The sequence below is a fragment of the Hydra vulgaris genome, chromosome 09, assembly GCF_038396675.1.
Source record: "Hydra vulgaris chromosome 09, alternate assembly HydraT2T_AEP".
Taxonomy (NCBI): Eukaryota; Metazoa; Cnidaria; class Hydrozoa; order Anthoathecata; family Hydridae; genus Hydra; species Hydra vulgaris.
In genome coordinates this window covers 23,511,776-23,524,236 of record NC_088928.1, presented here as the reverse complement: position 1 = coordinate 23,524,236, position 12,461 = coordinate 23,511,776, and the positions used below count along the sequence as shown (strand labels likewise).

Below are 12,461 nucleotides of genomic sequence, written 5' to 3'. Positions count from 1 at the left end.
TTGGATTAAAATTGGCATTTATTCTGCAAAAAAAATTAAATTAAGCCAATTTGTATAATTTAGAACTTAAAACGCTGTTCTCTGAGATGATATATTGTAAACAAATTTTCAATTTTATAAAGTTATTCACGAACTTTATTCTGTAGAGAAAATTTTTTGAAAATACGATCAAAAATCTTTTGTCATTTGCTTTCTTTATTACTAAGCTTGCATTTTTGAATGTAATCTTTTTCCTCAAGAGTGTCTTTATCTTTTTCTTCAAGGGTGTCTTTATTAATATAAACATTTATAGTTGCTGATTTTAATTTTGAAGTTTTCGTTTCTTCTTTACCATATTTGTTCCATTTTTTTATAGCTTCATATCTTTGAATAGTACTGTCAACATCTTCAAGTTCTTTCTAATTTATATAACACAAAATCTATAACTCCAATAAATAAGTATGTAAAATATTGTCGCTTAAGAAACAACACCACCTAAGTGACAATAAGTAAACCTTTCACGAGAGACGAAAGCCTTGCTCATTTAACATATAAAAATAAAAATAAAATTCTTCAGATTTGCATGTAAAACCATTCGGAAGTGTTCAGTCCTTATTGTAAGTTTTAATATTATTAGGTATCCAGCGAGATACAAAAACACAATTTCCCCCAAAATGTCATTCAGGCGTTGTTGTTTCTAAAGTGTATGTATATACAGAACACACTCCGTAGAATCGTCTCTGTGTATGTATATATATATATATATGTATGTATGTATGCATGTATGTATGCATGTATGTATGCATGTATGTATGTATGTATGTATGTATGTATGTATGTATGTATGTATGTATGTATGTATGTATGTATGTATGTATGTATGTATGTATGTATGTATGTATGTATGTATGTATGTATGTATGTATGTATGTATGTATGTATGTATGTATGTATGTATGTATGTATGTATGTATGTATGTATGTATGTATGTATGTATGTATGTATGTATGTATGTATGTATGTATGTATGTATGTATGTATGTATGTATGTATGTATGTATGTATGTATGTATGTAAATATGTATGTATGTATGTATGTATGTATGTATGTATGTATGTATGTATGTATGTATGTATGTATGTATGTATGTATGTATGTATGTATGTATGTATGTATGTATGTATGTATGTATGTATATTAATATGTAGCAGGTTGTTAATAAAAGCAAATCAAAATTTTACCTTTTTTACAGATTCAGAATTTGTTAAGTATGCCGCGTCTTCAATATTTGTTATAGGGTTTGCAACTTCATAAAATGTTTTAGCATCAGGTTCTATTTTAGACTTACTTAATGATGTTTGACGTAGCTTCGCTTTCCTGCACAAATAAAAAATATTAATATATATATATATATATATATATATATATATATATATATATATATATATATATAAATATATACTAAATTAGTAGAAAATCACTTAACAAAAATTTTTTTCATTTAACACTGTGTTTCATCAATAAAGACTCATCAGAAATCATTTCTGATGAGTCTTTATAAATGAAACACAGTGAATTTTATTAGTCGGCAAATTGGACAACGAAGTCAGCAAAATTGGATTTATTGTTGCCAGTCGGCAAATGTTGGAAAACGAGAATTTTTTTTTTATTTTGATTCTTTTTAGATAAGTTAGTGGGCAAAAAAATTTTTTTTTTGGCTTTAGTCGGCAAAAAATAGACACGGTACCCTCCCTCCCCCTTACCTCCGTTACAGTCACTTTGGGACGACCCTGCTTATACCACGAAGATTTTCTTTGGAACCAAATAGTTTTTAAAAAGTTTTGTTTTTCAATAAGTTAAAACTTTTGGTTTTCAAAAATTTACCGAATAAAAATCTTTTTTTACTAGAATATATATATATATATATATATATATATATATATATATATATATATATATATATATATATATATATATATATATATATATATATATATATATATGTATATATATATATATATTCTATCAGGCATGGAGCAAACACTTGTTTATACTTATATCAAAAAAAGATGCTTATGATATCAAAAAATTGTTATGATAGGAGTCTGGGAATAAAAAGTCATAAAATTTTGGCCACAACTGTCCCAAACGTAAGACCAAAATTTGTAACTCCCTCAAATTTAGGGAGATGTAGACTTTATATGGTCATAATTTAATACTGCTGATAGATTATACTATGAAATTTAAAATTTATCGATGAATATAACTTTAGTTAAGAAAAGTGAAAAAAATATTTTATAAACTTGTTGCTCGCACGTTTGAGGAAGTTGTGGCCAAAATTTTAGGGCTTTTGGTTCCAATCATCTCAATTTTTTGCAAAACATTCTTATTTGATATAATTATAAACATATAAATGTTTGGAGTTTGTTCAGTGTCTGGAAGTTACTTATCTCAAATACCAAAAAATGCTGGAGTCGCATCTGATAAAGTGGCGGATTGAGGTTTAGCGTCGTGGGGAGTGGGGATGAGGGCATGGAAATGAGTAGGGGGCAATAGAGGTTGGGGTTGACACATTAACCTCTAGAAACATTTTTTTTTGAGAATTGCATTTGTGATAAGTATATTTTATCCATGCTTTTATTTGTTTTTTATCATAACTATTAAGTATGTCTACGACACTAAACGATCTAAAGTTTGAGTTTGCTAAGGTTACTTTGGTTAACAATTATCGTTAAAAAAAAATAATAATAGTAATAATATTTTATTCATTACATTATTAGATATTATTGCAGTGGTTTTGTTATTAAAAAATGTGTTTACACAATAAATTAGAGATGTTCCGGAATACCGGTCGGAATTTGTGACTTTTAGGTCGTTCTGGTTCCGGCCGGAATTACAATATTTCAGACCGGAATGTGGGAATTTATTTTTTACCTTTTTTTTGAAACATGTGACACAGACTGTGTAAATTAAATTAAAAAATCATTGTCCTACATGACATTGAAAAGTTATATGTAAACCTAGGTAAAAAAATACCAATTGCTTAACAAACACTATGTAATTTTATTTGCAGTAATCAATTATGTAAGGATTTCTAAAAGTTTAGGAATATTGTGGCGCAAAAAGAGTTGCTATCCAGTTTTGAGCAACAAACTTGCTCTTTTTTTATCAAAAAAGTTACTTGCCTCTGAGAATAGTTTCATTTTAAATGTTACTTAAATTTTATCAAAAAGTTAAATCAAAAGTATAGAATGCCTAATATATTAAATATTGCAGTTTTCACCTAAATAGAAAAATAGGAAAAAAAAACAACAAAGAAATAATTTTAAATATAAATATTTTACAGGTTAAAATATTCACCCATTAAACAAGGTTCTTTCCCAGGCTCTCTGAAAATAGCAAAATTAATTCCTATTTTTAAGACAGGAGACCCAAGCTATATAATAAATTACAGACCTATTTCTGTTCTTCAAGTTTTTTTAAAAATATTAGAAAGAATAATGTATAAGAGAGTGTGCACATACCTAATTACCAATAAACTCCCTTATGAAAATCAGTTCGGCTTTAAAAAAAACAACTCAACCGAACATTGCTATTCTTCAATTAACACGTTGGTTTAATGAACCTTTTAAAAATCAAAAATTAACACTTGGTGTTTTCATTGACTTGTCAAAAGCTTTTGACACGATCGATCATAATATTTTGCTTAAAAAACTTGAATGTTATGGCATAGCAGGTAAAACTCTAAGTTGGTTCAAAACTTGTCTCTCCAGCCGAAAGCAATTTGTTTTTAACAAAGTTTCCCAACCTCAAACATTAATGAACATAACATATGGTGTCCCACAAGGAATCATACTTGGACCACTTCTTTTCATTATATTTATAAATGATCTTAACAAAGCATCCAATTTAAAGATTATAGTTTTTGCAGACAACACAAACTTGTTTCAGTCACATGAAAATATAAATATACTTTTTAATAAAATAAACAGAAAACTTAAAAAAATTTCATTTTGGTTCAAAAAAATTGTCTGTCTTTAAATATTGAAAAAACAAAATGGATACTTTTCCATCCAAACTATAAAAAACAGATACTGCCTGTAAATATGTCTGATCTTTTTATAGACAATGCCATCCTTAAAAGAAAAAAGTGACAAAATTTTTAGTAATTTTTATTGAAGAAAATCTGTCTTGAAAATCACACATCAATAATATTTCTAATAAAGTTGCAAATAATATTGGAATTTTATACAAATCTAGAGGTCTTTTAAACAAAAAGCAATTAACACAATTGTATTACTCTTTTATTCACTGTCATATCAATTATGCAAATATTATATGGGGAAGTACACATAAACTAAACTTAAATCTCTTTATCGGCATCAGAAACACGCAGCTCGCATAATAAATTTAAAAAATCATTTTTCGAACTCTGAACCACTTTTTAAAGAAATGAACGCTTTAAATGTTTACCAACTAAATGTATTTAATGTTTTGTGTTTTACGTACAAATGTAAATAACTTATATCCCCCGATGTTTTTGTAAACCTTTACAAAATTAAACCCCAAAACAAACATAATCTACGTAATAATAGTATTTTATAAAAACCTTTTTGCAATAATAAACAGACTCAATTTTGCATATCTTATCGTGAACCTTTTCTCTGGAATGAAATAATACGGCCTAATTTTGTTTTTTCATCTAAATCGACTTTTTCAAACGATCTATTAAAAAAATTATTTTTTCAACAAAAAATATTCTCGATTTTTTTTAATTTTCTAAAAAATATTTTCAGTTGCTATACAGCATATTGATTTGTTATGTTTTATTTTGAGTTTCACTTCTGAAGTATGTAGAGTATTAAACTTATGATTTATTTAGTGATTATATATTCTCGGTATATATTTATTTTATATAGTATAGATAGATATTTTATAGATGTTTTTATTGTAGAAGAAAATAGAGTTTGTTAAGGTCATTACGATCTTCTTAAAGTCCTGCCAATATAATATTATAAATCTTAGTGTAAATAATACTATACGGCAAATAAAATAAAAATTAAAATTCAATAAATAAAATTATAAGAAACAACAACATATAGACAACATATTAGATTTAAATGAAACAAGAATCAAATTAATAGAATAGGTTTTATATATATTATTGGTTATAAGTAAAAATTATATACCCACGATGATGAGTTGCAGGCTTTCACTTTCAATCTTGAAGGTAAAAGGTTACATAAATACAATTCTTATTCCGGCTGGAATTTTATTAACAAATCCGGCAAATCCAGTTCCGGCCGGAATTCAATTTTTCTATTCCGGTACACCCAACTATAAATATTACTGAAAGAAACCATTAAAAAAGATATTTACTTTTCTGCTAGTTTAGAAAAAACTTTTCTATGAGATTTTATTTCCAGTGGGTACAGAACATTCGTTTGACGTCTTAAGAACATCATACGGACTTGTGACGTCTACATGGCGTTGTGTAGACGTCTTACGGACGTCTGTGCCCGCTGAGTTGAAGCGAAATGATTTATTGATATTTTAAAGTCTTACCAAGCTCACCAAGCTCACCAAGAAATGATTTATTGATGTTTCAAAGTCTCACCAAGCTCACACTCAATTAAAATTAATATCAATCTAAAAAGAAATTGTTTTGTCATTGTTGATCACAGACAATTTTGATTTTTAGCCTACTGAAATTTCTTTTATCATAAGATGTAAAAGGAAGAGTCAAGTCGACTTTGTTGAGTATATACCAATTATGAAAACATGATGTCATCTATTTCTCTATTAAGAATGGATGTACATCTTTCATTTGTAGTTCAGCCGTCATTGCTGGAGATATAATGCATACACATCTTTGAAAGTAGGGCCGGCGCGAGTAGGTTTCAGTGAGAGTGTATCTTCATTAAAATAACTTAAAATTACTTCAATAGTAACAATAAAAGAAATAAGTATTTCATAAGCAGTGTTTTTTTGTTTGACTACTACTTTATTTATATTAGTTATTAACACATTTCAAATATTATATATATATATATATATATATATATATATATATATATATATATATATATATATATATATATATATATATATATATATATATATATATATATATATATATATACTATAACCATTAAATAAATAAATATATATATATATATATATATATATATATATATATATATATATATATATACTATAACCATTAAATAAATATATATATATATATATATATATATATATATATATATATATATATATTTATTGGTTGTTTATGTATTATATAATATTAAAATAATACAAAAACTCTTGAACGTAAAACAGCGCTCAATATTACTATAATTTTTTTAAATGAAAAACAACATTATTAATAGTACTTAAAGTTTCGTGTCATGCACGGCAACCATCAGCTATTAAATACATCATATATATATATATATATATATATATATATATATATATATATATATATATATATATATATATATATATATATTCTACGAAAAAAATGAGGGGGGGGGGGTGAAAAAGTACCAACTGGCATCTAAATTTTACCCAACTGAATTGTATCAAATACCCTACTAGCCGACTAAATTCGTTAAAAAACCGACTATAACTTGAAAATCACCTTTTTTGCGGGAGGGAGGGGGTGGAACACTTCACACACCCGTAAAATTGCCTATGTATATGAATTAGATAAACTTGTTGTATTGTTAAATGGTCTTTTATTTTTGAAATGTTTGGTTATAATTTGATTATAATTCTTTTGTTAAACGGTTCTCAGTGATAGAATATATTATAGTAAGCACAAAAAAAAAGCCTAATGTACGTATTTTACTATAAGGGATCAAGAAATGATGCAACGCTAAATTTATTTAAAAAATTTTTTCGTCGCACTTTAGCGCGACGACTTCTTTAAAAAATCATGAACTTAAAGAGCTATTTTGATTTTTGGTTTAAAGACTCTGCTAGGAAAATCTTTTGTTTTTTTATTTAGCTAAATTTAGCGTTGCATAATTTATGGACTATTCCATATATTAAGACTATTTAGTAAAAAAAAAAACAACTTCAAAAAAAGTTAAAATTATTGTAAACAATTCCTTTACTTTTTTTTTTTTTTTTTAGGTGCCCAAAGAAGTCCCAACGGACTTGTCACAGAGCACCGCGGAAGTGCATTTAACCGGGAAGTTTACGCCTCCTTCCTTACCGTGACGCGAAATTTGTCCATAGCTCGTTTCGAACCTCGGTCTCCTGCTTATAAAGCAAGCGCTCTAACCTCTGCGCCACGGCCGCATTTTATCAAGGTATTTTTAAAATACAGGTAAAATAAAATACTACACGCTATTAATGTTTTTACATTTTAACTCAATAAAATTTCAATATAATTTTAAGTCAATATAATTTAGCATGCAATAACAATTATTACGTTCTAAATAAAATCATTATATTCTCAATATTGCTCAATATAAACGTAAAAATATTATTACGCAGTTTTAATAACTAAGGGAAGTATGCAACCGCATTCATAAAAATTAGGGTGTTCAAATAAATCATTTTGCATTTTGTTATAAACAATTACTGCCAATATAATTTCGGTATTATTAACTTTTATTTTACTTATTATTATTACTAACTTATTTCAGTACATATTGAAAGTGGTGTAGTGAATAAAGCGCTGGGTACAGAACTAAGAAAAAAACACATCTTTATAAACATCTTCTCAAAAATTCTAACCCCTCTTCAAGTATTATAACCCTCTGCTCTTGTGATAATCACCTTAAAATATACCTTAAACCCAAAATTACTTACCATACAAAATAAAATAGCCATGAAGAAAAACCTAACATCAAAATGAAAAACACCAGCAAAAGAGGAAGAACAATCTTACTGCTCCAATTAAGTGTTACATTTATTCTTTCTATTGCGTTTGCTACTACGACATCACCTGTTATTGTGGCACTAGTTGAGGCATACGTTAAAGTTTCATTAAACAAACGTGTTTTCAAAGATTTTAAAGTTGACATTGTAATTGATTTTTCCATTATTAATTTGAATGTCTTTTAAAAAAATTTGTTTGCTGATAAATATTTAGTCACCACGCAAAATATTCTCAAAAATGAATTTTTGTAGTTCCAGTATTAAGTGCAACCTTCTACTAGAATTACCAATATTATTGATTCTGAACAATAAACATGCCAATTTAAATATTCTATAACTTGAATCCATTGACAATTATATAACCAAATGAAGTAATTACATCTTATTAAATAATATTTGAATTACTATAAATAAAAATGTCGTTGCTTTTAAAATAGGCAGCAAAAAAACAATGCAAGTTTTACAAAATCGTTCAACTTTTTAAAAAATTATTAATTATACTAGATTTATATAGTTATAATCAATATTAATAAAACATATTATATTTATACAACATGTTTTAATAATATTGATAATAATTATATATATATATATATATATATATATATATATATATATATATATATATATATATATATATATATATATATATATATATATATATATATATCATACTTTCCCCTTCCTTAAGAGTACCAAACACTTTTTGATTTTGTTGATTTTTAAACTCAAATATTTTTGAACCAAAATGAAAGTTCAAATAAAATGCATGGTGTCCGATATGTGTTATAGCTATTTTAGTGCAATTATGTTTATTTTTTTTAATGTTATATTTTGTTTATGTTTGTTTATATGATAATATTTGTATGTTTATAAATGTTGTAAATATTTTAGTCCATTGGTTCTTGGGCAATTTTAGTCTTATGAGCTCATTATTGGTGAACTTTAAATTTTCACTTATTCTTTAGGCAATTTTCATTGTTTTTCTATTTCTATTTCTAATATTCTATTTAACCTTAAAAAGCGTTACGGCATCCCTCGGCTTCACCTCCCCTCCCCCCCCCCCCTTATCTCAAAATCAAACTATATTAGAAAAATATTTATCGGTCAAAAAATCATTACGCGGTCTTAGAGCACCACTGGAAAAGCATTTAACTAGAAAGTTTACGCCTTCTTCCTTACCGATGACGCAAGTATGACGAGAGCTAAACTTATAACATTAACGCAACAAACAAAAATATTAATACAACGAACTTTTTTTACTCAACTTTTTTTCCCTTTTTATAAATATAAAATATACAGGAAAAGTAAATAAGAAAAAAAAGTGTAAAGAAATTAAGCGAGTTTTCGAGTACTTCGCGGAAATACGTAAAACTCGCCTTCTTCCTAACCAATAACGCAAAGATGACGCAGAGTTAAACTTAAATAAGCTGTTTTTCAAAACTAGACCATAGGCCTTCAATTTTTATTGTTCAGTTTTGTAGTTTAGTCATGAGTTCTAACCGTTTTAGAAATTGTTAAGCGTTTTAAGATATAATAAATTGATGGTTAATATTTCTCAACTTGTAAATGCGCAGTTTTTAAGATATAGCTCTTGAATTTTAACTTATCGTGTGTTCCGGATTCCTTTACGCTATTTTTTTTCTAGTTGATTCTAGTTGAATGTTTGTGTATTATACAGAAGATTATAAATAAAAACATAAATTGTGAATAGGGATGGTTCTTTTACTTACTTTTTTTTTACTTACAACGAGTAAGTTAATTTTTTTCAAAAAGTAAATTACATAAGTATTTTTTAACGTTTTATGTAAATTTACATTTCCGGTTAAGTAATTATTTTTTTTGAAACGACTATTACTTTATAATGTTTGTTTACTTTCAAAAGTAAGTTATGTAAAAAAAGAATATTACACATCAAAAGTAATAAGTCGGATGAAAAAAGCTGTTTACTTTTACATTTAAAAGTTAACTGCTTTTGAAAATTACATTACATAAAATGAAAGTTCCTCAAACTGTAATTTACATTTACCTATAAAAGTAACTAATTAAAAAAATATATATATTAAAAAGTAACTTGCATATGAAAGTAAATTACATAAAAGTAATATGCTACCAAATGTAAACTAAATTTCCAAATAAAATTATAATTTTTAAGTAGGAATTTTTTATTTTAAAAGTAATAACAAATCTTTATCAAAAATAAATTATATAAAATAAAATTTAAATTACATAAGCTTACATTTTAAATGATTTGTAAAGTAAATTAAAAGTAATTTATATAAAGTAAGTAAATAAATTTACTTTTACTTTACAATAACTTTGACAGCATCTTGTACAAAAGTAATGCAAAAAAGTAAAACTTTAAGTCACTAACGTTTAGATTGCCGCAACATTTGATTTGCGCGGTTTTAGGTATTTCTTCCCTGTAAAGTTTAAAAAATCAATAATAGTTTTCTGCCCATGGTTAAAACCATCTCTAGTTCCGGTCCATATTTTAGCTATAATAACCATTCTCTGAATCAAACCGTCTCAAGAATATTCACTCTCTGGCCAACCATTCGAAAGGTCTGGAACTTAGACAAAGCTGAAACAAAGCAGTTAGCAGAAGGCGCATATACCCATGGAAAACTCAGAAAGGGTAGTTTATTTGAAAGGAAAATAATTGGCATGATTGTAAGTTCTTTTTACAAGTTTTTTGCGTAAATGTACATATTATTTAAAAACTAAGGAGAGAAAGTTTAAACCTGTCCTGAATTATGGGGGCTATAACACCTTGCCCTGAAGATTAGCCGCGAACTTTTTAAGAGACGCTTTATTTTTGTAAAGATTTTTTGCCACTTTGAAACGAAAAAAGTCCACCTGCTCAAAGAATACCCTTTGACTCTAAAAGTCGTGGTTTAAACAACTACAGTACTTTTATATTTGATTATTTTTAGATTTGAGCAGCCGTGGCGCAGTGGTAGTGCACTTGCCTCAGAAACAAAGGATCCGTGGTCCAAACCCCATCTCTGGGAAAGTTTTGCAACATCGGTTAGACAGGAGGCAATTTTGCCGCGGATGAGCATTTAACTTCCAATTAAATGCTAATCCGCGGTGCTCTGTGATAAGACCGTTAATCCTTACGGTCTTATCACAGAGCTTATCTTATAAATCCTTTCTTGGGGGCACCTAAATAAAAAAAATATATGGGCATGAAAAATTTAAAACTTTTCACGTAAATATCTTTATCTGCGTATAGTATCAGTGGCCTAGCTACCGTAAGTCCAGTATAAGCAAAACTTACGGTCCCACAAGCAACTGAACCTAGAGCCGCAAGGTTTAGGAGCCCTAAGATATATTTAAAGAGTCTTTTTTGTTTTTTTTTATAGAAAAGTTATTATTCCAGAGAAACAGAATTGGGCACCTTGGCCACGTATGTCTAATGACAAAATATGCTTTGCTACGCCACTGTGTAATATACGTATAACCTGAGCTAAGCAATGGTTTATTCGTAGATTAAGAAATAAAACTTGTGGTGATTGAAGCCTGGAAAAAAAAACACTAAAACATTTACCATCCCTACCCCAAATGTGAGGGCAACAAATAAGTAACTTTTATTTTTTATTTTCTTACACTAAATATAAATCGGCAGGTTTTAAAAATCAAAATTCAAAGGTAATGATTATATAAAGTTTACACCCAAACCGAATAAGGTAGTTGTTTAAACATTTTCCTTAACATTCTGTGATATAAACAAGAACATACTTAAGTTTGGCACATATGTAGTAAGTTTGGCACGTATGTAGTAAGTATGTTTTATTTACCAAAAGTATATTTATTAACCAAAATCATTGGTTTTTTATAATAAATTAATATTACATCTCTGATTTTACGCAAGTAGACATCATTATATTATTGGTTACCATAAAGTCAGGGTTGAATAATAAGTTTAATATGGTTTTTAATAACACATTAAAAGACCTGTACGTAACTATTAATAATACTATTAGATAAAGATGTTGTTGATTAAGTGATTCTAATCGGATTGGTGATAAAAGGAATAGCCGCATTTTCAAATTATGAAACCTTTTTACATCGGATATTTAGGGGCTTGGCAATAAGACGTTTTTTGTCTTCTTCTTATTCCCATCATTCGTATATTTTACAAAAGAAAAGTAATAATTTGGAACGGCAAATTTAGAAAAATAAAAAATTATAAAATTATAAATAAATTACTGCATCTTTGTAAGATTTATGTAATGTTTACGTAACAATAAAAAAAAAAATCAATGACGAAATTAAATTTGAAAAAAATTAATAATTTAATAATTATCAAACTAATATTAATAAAAATAAGAATAATCGGAACAATATTTTCAAAATTTTAAAATTTTTTAAAAAGTACAAAAGATCTAGTAGACTAAAATCACTTATAAAAACTTAATTTTCTTCGTTATACTTCGATTAATTTTAAGTCCGCGTCATTTGATTGTTTTATTCACGAATCAAAATTTCATTTTGATTCACGAAAAAAGAAAAGCGCCGAATTCTCAAAAGCCGAAACGCCGAAAACCTTTTAAGAGAAACTGAGTAAAAAACAGAATG

General features: G+C 27.0%; 1 protein-coding gene across 1 annotated transcript; it reads right to left on the bottom strand.

Annotated features, from left to right (window-relative positions):
- LOC136085055 (uncharacterized) lies at positions 1 to 8,175 on the bottom strand. The gene is made up of 3 exons (XM_065806407.1): positions 7,809 to 8,175; positions 1,223 to 1,358; positions 1 to 398 (listed from the first exon to the last, which is right to left on the bottom strand). Exons 1-3 carry the CDS (start codon positions 8,039 to 8,041, stop codon positions 183 to 185), a joined length of 585 nt encoding a protein of 194 aa, XP_065662479.1. The 5' UTR covers positions 8,042 to 8,175; the 3' UTR covers positions 1 to 182.
- Between the last annotated feature and the right edge of the window lie 4,286 nt (positions 8,176 to 12,461).